This window comes from Lissotriton vulgaris, chromosome 3_1 (genome assembly GCF_964263255.1).
Source record: "Lissotriton vulgaris chromosome 3_1, aLisVul1.2, whole genome shotgun sequence".
NCBI lineage: Eukaryota > Metazoa > Chordata > Amphibia > Caudata > Salamandridae > Lissotriton > Lissotriton vulgaris.
This window is the reverse complement of record NC_141689.1, coordinates 862,664,063-862,684,896: the sequence shown is the minus strand read 5'-3', so window position 1 is coordinate 862,684,896 and position 20,834 is coordinate 862,664,063. Positions and strand designations below refer to the sequence as shown.

Genomic DNA, 20,834 nt, shown 5'->3' with positions numbered 1-20,834 from the left:
GCGGCCGACCGCGGGTGCATGATTTCATCCGGGTCCAGCATGCCTGAAGTGTCTTTGGGCAACTCCGTCGAATTGGACGCCGGTCGCCATGACCGCACGGAGTCCTCGTCGTCGTCCGTATCCGCGGGGGAAACACCCCCCGGGGAGGCCGGGACAACATCCGCCGGCGTTGAAGGGGTCTGAGGCGGAGGCGCCTTGGAGGCCGACCCGGACGCCTTAGCCAGGAAAGCGTCACGTAGGCGCTCGAAGGCGTCCTTGTCCACGCCTTGTGTACCACTGGGACCCGCGTCCCCACGTGGCTTCTTGGCCGCCGGAGGCCGGCTAGGATCGTTGGCGGGTGACCCCCCTAGGGCCGGTGCCAACTTGGCACATTCTTCGACAATGCGGGCTGAAAGTCTGTCCTCCATAGGCCCAACGATTTCCTGCACGCACCGGTAAATCGACTGGTCCACAGCCGCATAGAACTCGTCGTCTTGGAGGTACTGGTGTGACTCCTCCTCCTCGACGTAGTACCCCTCAGCCATGGCGTCCACCACGCAGTAGAGAAGAAATTGGAAACTGAGGGTTCCGATGGCGTACACAGACAGCCACGTGTGGGCCAACCGAAGGTTAGCAAGGGTTGTAGGCCGGTGGAACCAGGCAATCAATAAGGCAGCACCAGCCTTCACAGCGCGCCGACCCTCTCTCCAGAGACCGGGTCGCACCGCCTCCCAGCGCGCTCGAGCGGGGAACACCCCAGCGGAAGCTGATGTAGGAGAAAGGTGCTGAAAAATCGCCCTCAGGCGTCAACGTGGTCACAACCACCAGTACAGACCCCACCGGGGCGTTCAAGCACAGGACAGTACAACCCAAGAGGGCGTCAGGGTTAGGCGGCAGCAGGGCACCTGCGATGTCGACTCCCCAGCGCGGCTCCAATCAGCGAGACGGAAGCTGCGCGCGGGCAGGCGAGACGCAACGGCGCCCTCTAGCGGCGAACTCAACACCGCGGAATACACCGGGACATCGCGTAAGGGGCGAAGGCGTCCCCGCGATGGAAGGGGCTCTGGAAGGGAAAAAACCCCACAGACCCCCAAAGCAACAGTCAATGCAAATAGAATATAAGAAAAACACAAGACCTCAACCAACACAAAATGTGCAAGAGAGGGAGAATAGCACTTAACTGGCTGCAAAGCAGCGAAGAAAGAGGAGGAGTTTGTAGGATGGACGCCTTATATTGGGATTTATGGACACTAAAAAAGGACTGCCTAATGTTGATCTCATGGGATTTGTAGTTATTAAACAATGTTATTACGATGTTTTTCTGATATTCCTGTGTTGGGAATACTAAAGAAATTTCAAGTTTTGATGCTTTTCTGGCTGCTGTGCGATGTTATGTTAATAAACAGCGAAGAGAGAAAAGCATAATCCGAAGCCTCCGGTCCTGACATAGAATTACCCCCAACTGCCCCCCAGGGGGGGCAGAAAGACTGTTGTCCCATTTACTTGAGGTGCTTGCATAACCATGGCCTAATGATCAGCCCCATCCCTATATTTTGATTAAAAAATTAAATTCCTGAGGTCTTGTGGGAACTCTGTTTGAGCTCCTTTCGAGTTATCCCTTAATGATGTTGACGTTCAAACCTGTATTTTTGGCGGGTATCACCTCAACCAGGAAGGTGAGGGAGTTACACGCTATCATTTCCCATCCCCCTTACCTCTTTTTATCCTGACAAACCAGTGCTGTTTTCCTGCCACTAGTGGTGACTCTCTTCCTTTTGGATCAGTTCATCACCCTCCCATCCATCCCGCTAGAGACAAAGCAGTTGCATTGGTTTGATCCTAGGTGGACAGTCAATTACTATCTGGACCACACTGCATTCTTCCTTTTCACAGAAGCACATCCACAACCTAAGTAGTCTTCTTAAGTGCTAAGGACAAAAATGGCAATGTGTGGTCTTTGAGACAAAAAAATATGATTTAATTTATGCATTTGTAAAGGGCAGACGGCTACTTCCTGGGAAGTGTCCGGCGTGAGCTAAAAGTGGGATGCTGAACTGCAGACTCAGCCTATCCGGTCAGTTAGGCAAATGCTGGAAAATGAGAATAATTGATTGCCTAAGTTGTAACTAAACAGATAGGGTTTCACCTGTTTTCTGAACTCCAACAGATGAGGTTGTAACCAGGTAACCGAGGGAAGAGTGCTCCAAGGACTGACTGTGGTGACCCTCAAATGGCGACCTCGCTGTCTCAGTTTTTTTAATCTGAGGACAACAGTTAATCCTCTGATAGTGAATCACAGTTCTCTAGTAGGGGTATATGGTGAAAAATTGAGTTTATATACATCTTTTGGGTATTGCTGTGAATAGTTTTATGGCAGAAGCAAAGACCTTTGAACAGGCATCTTTTGTTCACATGGATCTAGTGTAATTTAGCAAAGGTGTTCAGAAATTGGAGCTTTTCTTTCAAAATGTAAGTCCAGTCTAGCAACTACATTCTAAAGAAGTTGAAGACGATGGCTAAGGTGTTTAGGTGCACCTATCAGAAGGGAGTTACAAAAATCCATGTGCTAGATAAGTACTTGGACCAAGTCTCTTCTGGCTAACTTAAGTATACAGGGTGAGATCGTCTTGAACACGTGTATTAGTCTGAACCTTGTGACACATATAGACTTAACATGTGCTTCGAAGGTCCGATCCTTGTCTACTACAATACTCAAGTTGTAAGCCTATGGAACTGGAACTTGCATTTCTTCCAGCTCTTTAGGCCACTTTGCCGACCATGCTGCGCCCAGCTCAAAAAGTACTACCTCGGTTTTACCTCCATTAAGTATAGAAGAGTTGTTTGCATACAGTTTTCCCGCTTCTGCAGGCAGCTTTTGCGGTTGTAAGCAGACTCCTCTGAATTTCTGTCTATTCTGACAATCATCTACATCTTTTAATAGTCACCTATCGCTTGGACCAGTACTTTTTCCGTACTGAAACCTTTGCCGAACCCAGATTACACCGGGTGAAATAACCCATATAGGGCCAGATGTACGGCCCGGTTTTGCATGCGCCAATGGGTCTGCGACCCGTTAGCACATGCAAAAACCCTACAGGGCCATTTACAAACGCTAGTTAGTGAGTCGCAATTTATTTGCGACTCGCTATATAGTGTTTGCGACTCGCAATTAGGAAGGGGCATTTCAAGGACGTCCCTTCCTAATTGAGACTCTGAGCTCTATGTATGACTGTTTTGCGACCGCAATTGCTGATAGTTGGATTGGACCTTGAGGTCAAGAGATGCTTTTTTCCAGCAGAGGTGTAACGATTACAACTTTCCACTGATTCAGAATACAGGCAGATGGGAGAGAGGAGTTACATAGCAGGATCAGTGCTGGAACTAATGAGGCTGAGATTATTTGTAATTGTTAAATTGGGGCAAAATTGGTGGGGGAGAAGGAGGCTATGGATGAAAAAACTCATTACACCTCTGTTTCAGTGGCAAAGTTGCACCATCGTGTTATCAGAACCACCTTCTATAAAGGCTTGTCTTCCCCTATATGAGAGGGGAGATTGCCTGGCCGATTTACAATTTTGTATCGAAAAAAGTCTGATTTCGTATTGCACAGTGCATGTGATGGAAGGGTATTGTTACTTTCAGTCATGAGACACGCCACGCCTGAAGACCTCTTTATTAGGATTTGATGCATCCAAGCTTTTTAGGTAAAAATTTGCTGTGATGGTTTTTACCATGCTATAGTAAGTCTGTAGTTTAGTTTTTATAGGAAATTGTATCTTCCGGTGAGTAAATGCATCTCCATAATCATTGGGCTCTCTTACAATCCTGTTTCAACACTTTCGATTCAGCAATTTTTTTATTTTATTTTTTTTAAATATATTTTTATTGCAGGAATCAGTAAATCGTTACATAATCGACCAGCATTATAGCACAAGCAAAATCAATGAGGCACAACCCTCCGTCCCCCCGCCGTAAGTTTCTTACACAGCCATTCAGCCCACAACCCTGGGGTCGGGCGGCGAAATTCAATGGGGGCTCAGAAGGATGTCGAAGCTGGTCTGGATGATCCACTGTCCGTCATCTGCTTTTCCAAACAAGCCTATAAACCCAGAAAGAAAAACCCCACCCTCAAAACGCTACGAACCAAAGAAAACCCTACCCAACCCCGCCATCAGCGCACGGTAACAACCGCAACAGGATCTGCTAAGGGACCCATGGGGAAAGCAACAGATCTGAAAAGTGCAATCGTTTATCGGGACATGGGGCGAGCTGCTTCCTCATCTTCAGAGTCGCTGGGGGCGCTATAATCCCTGAGGGCCTGCACTAACGTCTCCCATTCCAGCGCTGCCTCCTGCGCCTTCTCATTACGCTGCCTCCAAGCTAGCTGGTATCTCAGCGTGCTCTCCCCCGCCGCCCACTTCAAAAGTTCGCTGTGCCACCGGCTTCCTGTCGGACCAACTCGTGCCTTCCAGTTCCTGGTCACCTCTCGTTTAGCAAGGAGTAGCCCTAAATCGATGAACTTGCTGGATATTTTATTCTTGGGGGTATGAGGGAACAAGTGTAGTAGTCCCACCGCCGCGTCAAACGATAAGGATCTCCCCGTCACCTCCTCCAGGGTCTTCCCCACTTCTACCCAATAGGATGACAATCCCGGGCAGGCCCACAGCATGTGGAGAAGGTCCGCCTCCTGGGCCGGGCACCTGGGGCAGTCTGCCGAATTCGTAGCAAAATATCGCCTGATTTTCACCGGGGTCAGATATGCGCACGTAATAGTGGACCAGTTGAAAGCGGGCGTGGCGTGTGCCCTTCCAGGCTCGCCGCACCAGCTGGGACCAGGTCGTCTCCGGGATCTCCTTGCCAATGTCCTCCTCCCAACGGTTTCTCAGAGTAGTGAGGGGAGCCAGCCCCTCATTGATCAGTCTGCCGTAAAGGCAAGTGACCGCCTTCACCGTGCCCGCAGACATCATCACGTATTGGCACACCGGAGATAAAGTGGGTTCCTCCTGCCCGCGTTTCCAGTGCGCCTGGATCGCTCGGACAAGGGCCGAGTGCAGCAGAAAGTCGCCGCGGGGGATCTCGAAGCGATCAATGAGCTCCTGAAAGGGCAAGAGCGCCCCGTCCTCGTATAGGTCCCCTATAAGCTGTAAGCCGGCGTCCTCCCAGTTCGCCAACCGTGACCAATCGCCACCATGGGGCAAAGCCGTCAGCATCCCCAGAGGTATTTCGGGCGCATACGGTGTTCTCAGGTGGCCCCGGGCGTGAGCTCGGTTCCAACACAGGCGAACGGTCCGCTCCTCCATCGACAAGTCCTGTAAGGCCAAGCGTTGTTGCAGCGCTATGAAGGAGAGAACATGCCTGGCCATACCCGTTCCCCTTCTGTCTTCTGGGCCCCGGAATTCCCGGGCGATCTCCTGGGTGAAGGTCTGGAGCTGCGCCGCTAAATAATACTTTTCAAAGTCCGGCACCGCAAGCCCACCTTCATCCTTTGGCCTCATCAGGGTCTTGAGGGCCACCCGCCGGCGGCCCGAGCCCCAGAGGAATCCGACTATCATTGATCGTAATAGTCGAAACGTGGCCGGTGGGACCCAGATCGGTAGTGTCCGGAAATAATATAACAACCGGGGAAGCGCCACCATTTTAAGCAAAGCGATCCGCCCTGCCACCGAGAGCTGTAGCGTGGCCCAGAAGTCCATACAGCCTCGAAGTGCTCGAGTGCCGCGGGCAATGTTCCCATCCAGGAGGTCAGATGGTTCATGATAGACGTACACCCCCAGGTACTTAAAGCAGTCGGGTTCCCATCTAATCTCCCTACTTAGAGTAGGGGTAGGGGTGCCCCTGCGAACCGGGAAAAGACAGGTCTTGGTCCAATTCACCCGGAGGCCCGAGACCTCCCCAAACTCCGTGAGCGCCGTCGCAGCTCCATGCAGGGCGGCGAGCGGGTCCTCTAGGAAGAGCAGCAGGTCGTCTGCATACAGCGAAATGTAGTGCGGGCCCGAAGGAGTCCATAGGCCCGTTTAATGGGCTCCCGACCGGAGATGCAGCGCAAGGGGCTCCACCGCCAGCGCAAAGAGAAGTGGGGATAACGAACATCCCTGCCTCGTGCCCCGTTCCACCGGATATTGTGAGGAAATCAGCGGTCCCGCTCGTACTCTGGCCGATGCAGAGGCATACAGAACCGTGGTCCACCTGATGAAGCCCTCACCGAGGCCGAACCTCCGTAGCACAGTGCAAAGGTAGTCCCATTCCAGGCTATCAAAAGCCTTCTCTAGGTCTACCGATAAGACAACCGGGCACGGGGAGTCCACAAGCGGCTCCCCTAGCAAGCGGAACAACCTGCGAATGTTCATGGTCGTGTTACGCCTGGGGATAAAGCCAGCTTGGTCCTCATGCACCAGGGAGCTCATGTGTCCCAGCAGCCTCGAGGCCAAGATGCTGCTCAGTATTTTATAGTCAACCGTCAGCATTGATAAGGGACGGTAAGACCCCGGGTCGGACGAGTCCCTTCCGGGCTTGAGGAGTGGAACCACCAACGCCTCGCACATCGAGCCCGGGAGTTGCCCGAGCCTCTTCGCCTCTCTGTATACTATCAATAACCTAGGGGCTAGGAGGTCAGCATAAGCTGCATAGAACTCCACAGGAAGGCCGTCCAGGCCCGGGGTCTTATTCCTCGCCATCTTTTTAATGGCGCTACGGATCTCTCCCAGTTCTATGTCGGACCCCAGGGCTTTCGCCACGTCCTTCTCCACTGTTCGGAGCTCCAGAGGCCGTAGATAATTATCAAGCAGGTCAGGGTCTCGGGCAGAGCGACTGCGGTACAAACGTTCGTAATATTGCCGGTAGCAGCTCAGAATCTCAGGCTGAGTGTACACCTCGGTTCCGTCTGCCCTGCGCATGGATGTCGTCAATGAGGACTGACGCGTAGGGTTGGCTAGCCATGCCAGCAACGCGCTCGACCTATCCCCCTCTGCGATGGACCGAACCGTATAGGCCTTGTAGTCGAAACAGCGAAGCCGTTCGACCTCCGCCGCCAACGCCTCCTTCGCCTCCGCCGTGCGTACCTGTAATTCAGGGCGCCCGGGGCGGCGAATTTCCAGCTCGCTGAGTTTCCGGTCCGCTGTATCTAGGTCGGCGAGGATAATTCGCCTCATGCCGACCTTTTTAGAAATACAGTATCCCCTCACCACCACCTTAAAAGCGTCCCACTCTAACGCTCTCGAGCTCGCGGTGCCGCCGTTGGACGCAAAGTACTCTGAGATCTTATCACCTAGGTCCGCCCTGAAAACACTGTCCTCAAGGATCTCGGGCCGTAATTTCCAGGTGGGCACCGCAGGCGCTCCGGGAAACCAACGAAGGTCCAGCAGGAGGGGGTTATGGTCTGATATGGTCCTGGTCAAATATTCAGACCGGACCGCTGGCGAAACCAGTTCGGGCGAGCCAGGAAATCCGTCCAGTCTAACGTGCAACTCATGGAGGCTCGAAAAGTAGGAATAGTCCCTAGTCGTGGGGTGTTGCGCCCTCCAGATATCCGTTAGACCCCAGTGAGTCTGCCAGTCCCTACGACCCTCAGCCATGCGACGAACCGGAGAATCGGGAAGGGGTGGATGCGAGCGGTCAGCATCTACATCCACTACTGAGTTGAAATCTCCACCGAGCAGGAGGGGCCCGGAGAAGAAGTGGGCCAACGAGCCCGACAACCTGGAAAGGAAGGCAGTCTGGTCTATATTAGGAGCGTACACACAGCAAACGTTTAGGTCTCTCCCTCCCAAAGTGCCCGAAATGGCCACATAACGCCCCTCTGGATCTATCACTGTTTTCGTGACCTGGAAGGGAACCCCGGCTCTAATCCAAATCTGCGCCCCTCTGGCATACGCGGAGTATGAAGTGCAAAAGACCTGCCCCCTCCATCTACGCTGTAGCGCCGCCCCTTCCGCCTTGTTCAGATGAGTCTCCTGCAGCAGCGCCATTTGTATCCCCCTATGCACTAAATAAGCGTGGACTTTGTGACGCCTGGACATAGTATGAAGCCCCCGCACGTTCCAAGTAACACATTTCAGATTAGCAACATCAGCCATTGTCCCATATCGTTCTCGCAAAGTCTCCCCATCTGGGTCCCAACAAAGAAAGGATATCAATCATCCCAGCACTGATGGCGGCCATTTTCCCCAACCAAAACTTAACAACCCAAGTATGAACCAAACCCCCATCCACCCTCCCCAGAACAGGACCCAAATAGCACCATCTAGTTCCCATCCAAACCATACCCTCCAACAACCCACTATCCCCTACTAATCCTGCGGTCGCCACCGTAGGAAGGCCTTAAGGGCCAGGTGCGGGCCGGGCGGAGGCAGTGGGCCCTCGACGCTCAGGCCACCAGGACTAAAGCAAGCCCAAAACAGTGCCAAAAACCCTCGGGGCAAAACCAGGGCACCCCACCCTCCCTACCCCGAGAGTCAGCATCAATTGTCGGCACCCGCCACCCCCCTGCCGGGCCCCCTCCCAAAATGAAGTATCTCACCCCGTTACCCCTGTCCATCCAGAAGGTCTTCCACCGATTTCGGTGTGATCACCGGTGTATGGACGCTATCAGTCACCGATTCCTCGGAGTTCGTTGGTGCCCCCTCGTCACCAGGGTCCGCTTCCTCCTCGATGGCATCGTCCCGTGAGCCAGACAGCGCAGATAACACCTCCAGCACTCCCTTCCGCTCCGTCGATGTCTCTGCAGTTGAGGGCCCCCCTGAACGGCCACGGCGACTCCGAATCCTCTTGGACCGCCGTCTCTGCTCCGGCTCCGCCGCCTGCTGAGATGAGGAGCCGAAGCCATCTTTCCCTGCTCTATAGAGTTCAAGCCAGTTACAGACATCCTCTGGGGTATCGAAGAATTGAGTTTTGTCATCGACAATTATGCGGAGCCTTGCAGGATATAGGAGCGAGTACTGGATGCCCTCGCTCCTGAGCTCGCGCTTGACCGCCAGGAAGGAAAACCGTCTGCGTTGAGTTTCATAGGTGTAATCCGGGAAGATGTTCACTTGGCTGTTTGCCACTTTGAATGGACCATTATGTCTGGCGGCATTGAGAATGAAGTCTCTGTCCCTAAAGTGCAATAACCGTGCCACCACCGGTCTCGGGGCACGTCCCTGCTGCGGTGGCCTCGCCGGGACTCTATGGGCACGCTCCAGGGTGTAGAAGGAGGATAGACCCTCCGGGACCACCGTGTCACGGAGCCAGGCCTCCAAGTATGCCACCATGTCGCCATCCTCAATCTTTTCCGGCAGGCCTACCACACGAATGTTGTTCCTCCTGTTACGGCCCTCCGCATCCTCCGCTCTCTGCTCCAGGGCCGTAATCCGGGATAGAGCATCCTTCATAGTCGCAGCCAAGGTTCGCTGCGCCGGCTCCAAGGTTTTCACCGAGCTCTCCACTTCCTTGACCCGGTCCGAAAGTTTGCCGTGGTCCGCTCTAAGGAGACCTAGGCTCGTCGCTACCTGGGCAATGTCCTGCTGGAGGGCCGAGCGCGTGGTCGCTATCGCCTCTAAGACGCGGTCAAATTGCTGTTGCATCGAATCACCACCAGAACTCTCTGGGTCCCCACGTTCCTCTTTGTCCTGGGTCTCCGAGTCTGAGGCGGCTGGGGTAGTCCCCTTGGCTCCTCTAGGTTTCCCCATGTCGCCGGGAGCACTCCGTGTGGGCCCAGGAGCAGGCGTCTCCGAGTGCCGGTGCCGGCTATGACTCTCCCAGTTGCTGGGCCTCAGGTCGAGTGCCGGAGATCCCCGCCTCCAGGGCCTGTTGGATCTTCTCAGCTTCGGCTCGCGCCACCACCCCGTCGTCCGAGGGCACCGAGGAGGAGGCGGAGACAATCGTCGCCAGGTCGGGCAGGCCCGCACGGCCGATAAAGTCCCGGGGTGAGGGTCACCAACTCCACCGGACGATTTGCGACGCCAGAGGGTTGCGCCTCCCATGGAAGTGGGTCGGCCAGGAAAAGGTAGCCAAGTGCGGTGTAGGGAGTGGGGCCACCGCCGGGAACTCCAGACGTCCGCGTGCGGGATCCACTATAGCGTGGGCATCCACCCATCCGCCCTTCCGAGTACAATCCTCGTTGAAAGAGTCCGATCTGACCGATGTCCAGATCACATATCACTGGGAGATGGCAGAGCAGGGGGTGTGCCACCGCTGGTGATGTTCCTCCAGTCTAATGGATCCGGCCAAGGGGACAATGAAGTCCGGGCGCCATGTTGGGTCGCACTCCGCAACTCCGCAAACTTCGATTTTTCGCCGGGTCACCACTCGTGCAGACCGCGCCAAGGGCCCCGGCAGGTCTCCGTCGGGCCGATCAGCAGAATGCGGGGGCTGGGGTGCCCCGCAGCCTCCGATTTACAGGATAATCACGGGCTCAGTCCCGGAGCCGAGCTCTCAGGCGACCATCGCCATCGGCGCCCAAGCCACGCCCCCAACACTTTCGATTCAGCAATGTACCATGGTTCTAAGATTAAGCTTATTTTAAGTTTTGTTCTTACCACTGGGGCTTAAGAGTCTATAGAACTGAGAATCCAGCTATCCACCCTCTGAGAGGTGCTACTAAGATCCGCTTTACTTAGTTGAGTGGTGTCTTTAAGCATGGTAGCCTGCTCTGTGGGCTTTATGTTGTTCCAAGCCCTATAGTTTGTCTCTTTTCTTGACCTGCATTGTAAAAAGTTGGTCCACTAACACATCAAAACTAAGTAAGCAGTGATCTCTCCATGGCAAAATAGTCACCTTATTACATTTAGTGTAGGTCTGAGAGCTGAGTACAAAGTCTAAAGCGTTTCATGCAAATGAATTCTGAGCATATGGAACATTAGCTACCCTCGAGAGTTGAATGAATAGTCTATCTTTGATGGCAGTGTTGTCAACATGAGTATTGGACTCCCCCAGAGCAACTAGTTTCTTGGTATTTGAAAGGCAGGAGGCAATTGATTTAAAAAAGAAAGACAGGAATGAAATCTGTAACTTGACCCAGAGGTCCCTCAACTAGGCTGTCCAGGTGAGCCCAGGCATTCAAACTGAGCATGGTATAAATAGATTATGGGCTAGTGCTCTATATCTCTTCCCACCTCTTTAGTGCTAAGGGTCTTGACTTTCCACCGAGGAAAGGGGCCATACTCCTGCCACGTCTGTTTCAGGATATTCTCTGCTTACTTCAGCCCTGGAAGACCCGCTGCACTCGCACCAGATAGGTCTCTCTGTGTCCAGCACTGATACGTCACTGGTTGTACCATGTGACATGTACTTCACGGTCTCTCTGTCCTCCAACTCTTCACGGCAACTATCATCTGCTTATGAAGCGGTAGTGGGAGCTACTGGCAATCCACGCTTGCTCTTGTTTGAATGAGTTTACACAGCAACACTTTGGACAGTGGACCTGTCAAGAAAGAAACTGCACCAATCCTAAATTCACCACACAAGTTAGTCTTCAAATTCTAGCATGCTATTTCCAAATGCTCCCTGGGCATGCTATTTCCAAATGCTCCCTGTTTGAATGAGGCCTGCATTTTTCCCCATTCTGAGTGTCTAACAAATATTACTTGCCGCATTCTAACCAACATATTATTGAATTTGGTTGGCAGGAGCTAAACCCTTTCCACACTGCCCATATAGGTCGACAAACCTTTCTTATTATCTTTCATTATTTTCAGTTTCTAATTCCTGTGTTTTATGTTTGGTGAGTGATCATTTAGTGCCTCCTATGCACTACAGTGGCTTACTAAATTTTATCATCTCTGTTTATTCCTAAACGTTTCGTAGCTCTAGGTAAGCTCCATGTAATGTCGTCATGTAACTCAGTGAGCTAATTTAACCTTTCTGTTAACAGCAATTAACTTGCATCCTATGATTTTTAGGCTAATACTCAAAACGGCAAAAGAGAAACTACAAGCTGCAGACTGGCTGTCAGAGTTAGCATGGGTTCACTTCGCAACATGATTTCACTTATGTAATATACTGCACTTAATGCTGCAGGCACATCTTTTGTAAACCCTATAAATAACAGAGATTACTGTTGCCTAATTTAATATGCACAATGATTCACCCTTGGAAGAATGAATGAGTGAGTGGATCCTACTGGGATTGAAATTCATAAATTACAGGTCACAGGCAGATGATAGCCGCACCTACGTAATTCACTAAGCCATCATGCTAGCTTTCTTCATTCATGTTTTTCTTCAGCTAGCCTACTTTGGATGGAGCATAAAAGCGGGGCCGAAGAGCATGCTCAAAATATGAACATTATGATGGGTTCAAAAGTACAGCTAACAGGATGGGGTAATCTGCCACTGAATATATATGGACGAGTTAATCTTGTTAAAATGACCATACTTCCCAAATTAACATTCCTTTTTAATACCATCCCATTACCCTTTCCCCCGAAAGATATCAGGATCCTGCAAGGGAAGATTGGATCCTTTATATGGGCTTCAAAATCTCCTAGGATAGCCTGGAAGAAATTAAGGAGGGGGTTGAAGATAGGTGGTTTGGCCTTACCAGATCTATTTTTATATTGACACGCCTTCCACTTTAAAAATTTTAGGTTAATGGCCAATAAATTGAACTCTTCTTCACAGGGCCGCCTCTTTCAGGCGCTGTTGCAAGACCAGATTTAAATTTTACCAACTTTCTGCCTGGAGGTCAAGGCAGGAGTCGGAGTTTGAGGATGAAACAGGGATCCTTGATTCTGTCTGTAGGGAGGGAGTATGGAAACGAGAGGTATCATTTTTGTACAGGTTGCTAATAGGGGTAAAAGGAACGTTAAAATTAGAGTTGGCCAGCCTCTGGGGTAATGTTTTATCAGATTGCCCGGAGGAAACTTTAAAGATCTGGACAGATTCATTTTCCATGTCCCAGTGCCTAATAAAACCGGCTAATCTCAGAAGGACTCATCTGTTCACTGCCTATAGGGTATATTGGACCCCGGCTAAATTATTTAAGGTTACATCAGACAACTACTATTGCCCTAGATGTAAATCCCCCGCAGCCGATGATCGACACATGTTTTTAGAATGCCCAAAGGTTTTTGAATATTGGAATAATTTTATCGGCTTTTTGGCAAAGGTCTCATCTGTCCCTATTATATGCTCTCCTAGATTAGTTCTTTTAGTTTTGCCATGTGGTTATAGCCTTAATAGTTTTACCTCACAATTTATATTCTATGTGATGGTTATAGCAAGGAGAGAAATGTGTAGGGCATGGAAGTCGGAGGCCCCTCCAAGGTTTGCTGACTGTTTAAAAAACATTATGTCAGTAAGTAAGCTAGATATGGCTTGTCAAGCAGAGAGCGCAGACAGGGTGTGGTCGGCACTGGTGGCCTGGTCGAAGAGCTAAAGGCAGTCCAATGATTATGCCAGAGGTGTGTGGGTCCTGTCCTCCCAGGTTTCCAAGGCGTTCCATCAGAGGGAACGGGAGTTGGACAAGGAAACAACCTTCCTCTGGGAAATTCCTATGTGTCGCACACTGACTCCAGGGCGATAACCAAGATTGACAGTGTAAAAGGCACGCAGAGTTCCCATCTAGAGCACTCATTATCTGGTGGCATGTATGAGGACAAAAAAGAAAAGTACAGCTTATGATGCAAAAAATAACTTGCACCGATTATGTTTAAGTTTCAATTATCAGTTTGCTTGAACCACTGTTCCATCCCGTTATACCTTCTTTGAGACCTCAAAGGACCTTGATGAAGCAATCGTCACATTTGATCTGCTGTATCCCTTTACCACCCCTGCAGTCTTCTGGACCAGCAGACACCTCTGGTAAGTGGGTATCAGCAGTTCTTGCTACCTACACAGTGCACATACACCTTATAGAGTTCCATGGTGGGTAAACAGTCTCTCCTCCTGGTGATCTCTTGGAGAAAGGTGTTTGCATCTCCCCTAGTGACTTCACTCAAGTGCCATATGGTCACACTGTGGCCTCATTGGCTGTTTTCTATTAATCTAGATGGTTTTGGGTGAAGTGAATGAATTTCTGCTGCATTTTCGTTGTTTTCTGAGTTTTATGGTCATTTGGCTTGGGGGCCTGTGGAGTGGAGAAGTGTTGGCCATGTTGACCTTGGTCCCAATGGGTTTTTTTTAGGTTCGGTTTAGAGGCAGATTCATCTATCTCTCCAGCCTCCTGTTTTCCCCAAAATATCATAATAAAAATTCATACATATAGACACTGCAGCTTTCGATTAGCCCTCTACCCACTGATATCTACTGCGGAGTACCCCAAGGATCATCGCTCAGCCTCACTCTCTTCAACATCTACATGGCCTGCCTTGCCGTCATCGTTAGGCAGCATATGCTCAGCATCGTGTCCTACGCCGATGACACCCAGCTTATCCTCTCACTCACAAAGAATCCTGGAGACACCAGACTCTGCTTCCAAGAAGGAATGAAGAACGTGGCAGCCTGGATGAATGACAGCTGTCTGAAGCTCAACTCAGAGAAGACCGAGGTCCTCATCCTCGGACCCTGCACCTCCGCCTGGTACAACACATGGTTGCCCTCAGTAACTCACCCACTCCTACAGACCACACGCAAAACCTCCACATCATCCTTGACTCCTCCCTCTCCATGAACCGCCAGATCAATGCTGTCACTTCCACTAGCTTCAACTGCCTGCGCATCCTCCACAAGACCTTCAAATAGATCCCCCCCAACTGCAGAAGGACCGTCACCCACGTGCTCATAACCAGCAGACTGAACTACGGCAACGTCCTATACGCCAAAATCAACAGGAATCTCCTACACAGGCTCCAGACCTTCTAGAACGCCGCAGCCAGACTCGTCCTCAGGACACCGCGTCATGAACACATGACCCAACACCTACGAGACCTCCACTGACTCCCCGTCCAGAAGAGGGTCACCTTCAAACTCCTCACCTACTCCTACAAATCCCTCAACAACATTGGACCCAAATACCTCAACAAGAAAGTATCCTTCCACTGACCCAAGCGACCTCGCCTTGGCAGAGGTCCCCCGCATCCGCAGGAACAGAACAGGCGGGAGAGCCTTCTCCTACATCGCGGCCAAGACCTTAAACAAGCTACAGGTGAGCATCAGAAGTTCCCCGACCCTGGATAAGTTCAGGAAGGACCGCAAGACCTGGCTCATCGACTGATCCGGAGCTGCCCCCCCCAGCACCTTGAGACCCTTGCGGGTGAGTAGCACACTTTATAAACCCCTGATTGATTGATTGATTGAGTTCAGATGTCATTTATGTTTTGCATACACCCTGTGGATCCCGCCACTTCAACCGTTGGCTTTCTTCCCTGTGAGTTACTGCATTTTGCTTATTTTTTATTTATTGTAGCAAAAGGTTATTTTTTACAAAAACATTTAGCAATTATATGCATGCCACTGTTAAATGGTGGCATTTGTAATATTTTTTAAAACTTGTAATGGCTAGTGCATATGCTTTCAAAAAACAAAAATCTTGCAGTCTTGCCAAGGTCAGACCTATTGACTTTCACAATGCTTGATAATTACTTGGAAGCATTTTTCAACTAAGGAATAAATCACCTTTTCCCTTCTGTACCTCAAAACTTTTTAGTTAGTCTTTTAAAATCTGCTGCTTAAATACCGCTTAGCATGTTGACTATCTAACAGGAGCGCCACCCCACTGCTTTAAAGCAGTGCAAACTAAAAATAAATTGATAATAACGGCCGGCCGTTAATATGATTTTATTTTTACTATTGCAGTTGCACTGCAGAGCAGCCCCGTTGATAGGGTGGGGCGAGGCTGTCCTCCCCTGACTTCAAGTCCGGAGGATGAGTGGTGGCTGCACCTAAAGTGCGCATGAAGGTTTGGCAGGCCGGTTTGGGCCAGCCAAACAGTCATGCCCACTGTGCATACTCTCCACAGGCTGTATTACACAGCCTTTGTAGAGAACATGCCCACCCTCCAAGACCCTCTCTGAGCGCCGAACAATGGCGCTGAGACCAATCACAACGCTGCTTAAGGCAGTGGTGTGATTGGTCAGGGGATTCTGTGAGGCTGGGTGCTTCCTGCTGGAGAAGTCGTGGCAACCGCGACCTCCAGGTAAGTTTTCTTTTCTTTTTTTTATAATTTAATATTTTTAATTCCCTCCCCAACCCACTCCCCCTCCCCATGCCCGTTGGGTAGCAGCCGCTACTGCTATCTACACTAAACAGGGTGACTTTATTACCTTCCAACATTCTGTACTGGTTGCCAAGCTTTCAGAATCTTGAAATAGGTAGCTCATCCTCTATTGTAAATGCCCCATTCTGTTGTCATTTGGGGAAATGAGTTTACCAATCTGTATATGTGAGATGTTTTATTGTCATCATTTAATTGCAATGTGGTGAAAATATTTTTTGTAGACTGCTGTGCAGGAGGGTGAAGAGAAATACCATCTGAGACCTGGGAGAGAAGCAGAGAAATCCACCTTTGATTTCAATAGTGACAGCGAAGAAGAGAGTAAAGCAGCCTGTAAAACGAAAACCTCAAAGAGCAGAGCCAGCAATACAAGCACTTCTGTCAATCCAAAAGAGCAGCTTACTCTACTGCAGTGTGGCTTTTCGAAAATGTTGGAACGAGCAGGTACATCTGGTGATGAGGACACTGACAGTAGCAGCAGGCTTGCTGATGGCAAGATAGAACGGAGTAGTAAGTCTGTGTCAGGGAAGCACAGTAAAAGCATAAAGATCAATGCAGATAAGTTGACATTGGAGACTTGTCAAAATGCAGATAGTCCAAAACCAAAAAATGAGCAAGATATACCTAGGCTTAAAAAACATGCTCCAAGATTGAAACTGTTGTCAGACTCTGAAGAAGAAACTGACAATGGAGATAAAAAGAGTACCCCGAAGAGTTCCTTGGATTTTGATGTTGTCATGGAGACTGAATGCAGCTCAGGAGAGAGTGAAGATCTCCTTGTGCCATGCCAGTTGTCAGATCAGCTAAGGAAGGCGCCTCCCAAAACTGGTATAATATACGAGACCACCTCAGATGAATCAGAAGACTCAGATGAAGAAGAAATGTCACCAATCTCTGTGAGAGGTGATAGACAAATGGCCTCGAATGAGCTGTTTTTTCCCAATATTAGTTCATTCTTTGAAAAAACAAAGAGAAATTCTGTGAGCACTACTATAAAGGGCAGATGTACTGGAAATGAAGATGACATTAGCGATGAGTCTGATGATATTGACATAGCAGCAGAGGCTCAGACATTAAGCCTGAGCTCTTCTTCTTCCAGACATATAAAAGACAAAAGAATATGGTCTTCCTGTAACAAAAAGCACACTGAAAGCCACTCTCAAACTATAGATACCTTCTCTTCCTCAGAAGAAGACCTTCCAACAAAGAAAGTCCGGTTCGGCAAGCAAGACCATAGGCAGAAAAGACAAAAATCTAGAATTCAAATAGAGTCTACCTCAGCAAAGCCTATTAAGACAACTAATCTGCTTGAGCCTATCCCGACAAATCCCTGTACCTTGCAAAATACATCTTTAAATGATATAAGCACTGTTAGAAGACGAGCAGATGTTGGATCACTGGACGAAATTTTAGGTAAGTTTGAAACTCTTACTTGCAATTTTGAATTGATATTTGGGAGATCATAGACACTATGAAACATCTACTCATTCCATTGCAAGATTTACATAATTGCCTTACTTTATTCTAGAATGTAATGAAATGTTTCAATGCAAATTGTGTGAGCATTTGCACATTTTACTATATTTATATTTTTCTTAAAGTTGTAACTAACATAGAGGCCAGTTTTCCAATCTATGAGTGATATACAAAGAAAGGATTCAAACATACCGTACAAGTTTCTTGCTTGCACATTTCCATGTATGCTTGCACATATGAATAAACAAACTCATTTACATTCAAACCTACCTTCTGACCGCAAAATCTGACCATGAAGACATTTTGTTTCGCCAAACACTTCACTTCTGCATAGCACCCTGAGAGGCTCATGGTTACCTTTATTGGAGACGCAGCTCCAATAAATGTAAGAGTCTGCTGTATCTAGCCCATATTCCCACGGATCATCAACAAATGAGTCTGCTTTGATGTTCTTCTCCTCTCAACAGGGAGAGAATGGCTTCTGCCCTCTATAGATTAGTATGTAAACAAACGATTTGTTGCACTTGATGAAATCCAGTCAGTAGTTACTTCTGAACATGATCAGAAGGTTAGCAATGCTTTGCTGTATGCAAAGTTCCTGTGCGTTTACCATGATCACTCAAATATACACAAAAGTGATGAATGGAATGCTTGAATTAATTTCAGCTTATGGCAATTACTTGGGGTCGCATCCATGTCCATTGTTTTTTTTTAACATTATGCCACCTGTTTGGACCCAGCAATTCAGTCTTGACTGCTCCAATGGGAACAGTTCAGCCCGAACTGCCAGGCTTCTCTGAACCAGAACACAAGCATCCTAGAACCATTTTCGCCATAGTTAGGACTCATCAGCCAGATATAAGTTGATTACAGTGATTTTGTGTGTAAGGGACCCACATCTGGACATATCCATCCCTCTTGGTCCTACACTCTGAAAGTATTTTTGAAAAAGCGATGGATGGAATGCTTGAGTTAATCTAAAGCAGTAGAAGTTAAAACAAATGCACTTACTCGAGTTCTGCAGCCAGGGTAGACCTATGGAACTACTGCTTCCATTTAATGAGGCCTTCATAGACACCCTTTTGGGGGACCTGAGCGAAGCCAAGATCTCGCCCCCCTGTCAATAGCTAAGTAGCCCGACGACACAGGCTGACAACGGAATGCTCCTTTCCTCCCTGCAGTACTCAACAACAGAGAGCCTCAAAATTTAAGCTTCCACCAGTCAGCGATACCGAAATGCATTTCTGCACCAGACAAAGATGTAAAAGGTCTGCAGGGATTCGGGGTTCTCCTCTGCCAGGCTTGCCCATAAATCCGTAAATATGAGTTGCCTAATGAGTCATTACCTAGTCATGTTGTGTGACATCCACCACCATGTTCACCACCACCACCACTACCACCAAGTCCACCATGTCCACCACCACCACCACTTCAGCCTCCACCACCATGTCCACCACCACTTCCACCACGTCCGCCAGTCACCATTTTTTTTTAATTATTTTGAAAACGCACCGACGTCAATACTGTACTTGATGCAAAACCGTAGTACAGGAAGAGGCCAAAAAAAAAGGTTTGCAACTTACTCTCGAAACTAATACAAGTCACTGTTTTTCAGAGCTCTAGGTGAAGATTATGCCACCATTTAGGAACAAGGTAGGGAAGGACCCTCTTTTATCCTAACTTGAAACCATTGCTGTGCCATTTATTAAGTTTCGATCTAACATTGTATTTAAACAGAGCGCTTTAACGTACCTGCAGCTTGTGAGAAAATGTGGGAACGTAACCGTGCGTGACACCGTTAACGACATATTTCCTTTTTTTTCATTATTATTGTTTATTTTATTCCAGAAAAAAGTGCAAATGCAGCATAAATCAGAATGCATATAAAGTACATTTAAAAAAACACATTTCCTTTAAATTAATCAGAACTATAAAACTAATGTAATTTATTAACCAATGAAAACAGAAGAACTCTGGTTAAAAGGGTATAAGGTTGACCAGGTTAAGAATAGAGAGATAAATTAATTTGAATTACAATAATGATAGAGCCCAATATACCTAGAATGGAAAGTGGCAACACAGACATGGGTATAGATACAATACAAATAGATTTATCAAAAAATTAATCGCCAAACTTCATTATAAATACAAAAGTATAATTCGTCAGTGCCTTGACATTCACTCATCCTAGGCAAGTAAAGTAGCCCAAGGGATTAGTGGCCACCAGATCCGTTTCCCTTTAATCCTTCCCTTTCTGCCTCTCCGTTCATAAAGTGCTCTTTCCAAATTGAATATGTGCAGAAATCGGCCTTTCCGCTGCTGGAAGGCCGGAGGAGAAGGGTCTAGCCATTTACGGCAACACAGAATCTGAAGACTGACATTGCAATAAACGTAAGCTTTTCGCCAGTTTTCCCTTCTTGTTCAGTTACACCTAGTAACATAAGCTGAGGTGACAGCGGGACATCCTCTTTCAATACATGCCACAAAAAGCCAGATATTTCTCGGCCGATCAGTTCTATACTAAGGCATGTAGAGAAGATATGGACCAGGTCCGCACGTGTATCCTACTCCTAAAACACTGTGTCCCTTCCACTCCTCCCTGCCTCACAATTTTCGCGGGCGTTATATACAGGTCAAAGAGGGTTTTAAAATGTGACCGCAAGTTCGCAGAGCATAGGAGTCAAATGATTTCAAAAAGCAGGAATCCCGGACCCCTAGCCTACCCTGCCATCTCAACCCATGCTTGTCCAAATAGTCTGTGACCCCTTCCAATAAGCAACTATACAGTTGTGAGATCGAAGAACCAGAAGCCCTTATTAATAATTCGATCAGGGATACCTGTGCAAAGCCCGCTGCACCACCAGCTTTTTAAGGAAGAAAGTGTTTGAGGCGGATGTACGTTGTTACAACGCAGGTTATAACAAAGCATACCTTTACCACGCGGCCGCTACAACTCCAAGTCGTTACCACGACTTGCGTTGGAGGGCGCGGATTTAGGATTTTTATAATTTTATATTCCAACACCAGTCCCCGTAACAGTAGGGAAGGTGTTGGAATATAAATTTATAAAATTCCTTATCCCACAGCGCCGTCCAAATTTGCACACAGTGACCAGCATAAAGTATGCAACAGGTGCCTATCTCCGGAGCACAACGAAGAACACTGTCCAGCTTGTGCTCTGTTCCGGTCAAAGAAAACTATCCGGAACCGAAGAGCAGCTCGACAAGCGATTCAGCAGCAGGCACCAGAACCAG

The 20,834-nt window shown here is 48.8% G+C and overlaps 1 protein-coding gene across 3 annotated transcripts in view; it reads left to right on the top strand.

The window, feature by feature from the left end:
* ERCC6L2 (ERCC excision repair 6 like 2) overlaps positions 1–20,834 on the top strand; it is a 1,198,109-nt gene that overhangs the window by 949,176 nt on the left and 228,099 nt on the right. For all 3 annotated transcript variants that reach the window (XM_086961179.1, XM_086961178.1, XM_086961180.1), the window contains one exon: positions 16,329–17,517. In XM_086961179.1, the coding sequence (XP_086817305.1) occupies positions 16,329–17,517 (1,189 nt within the window). The remainder of the gene's footprint in view (positions 1–16,328; positions 17,518–20,834) is intronic.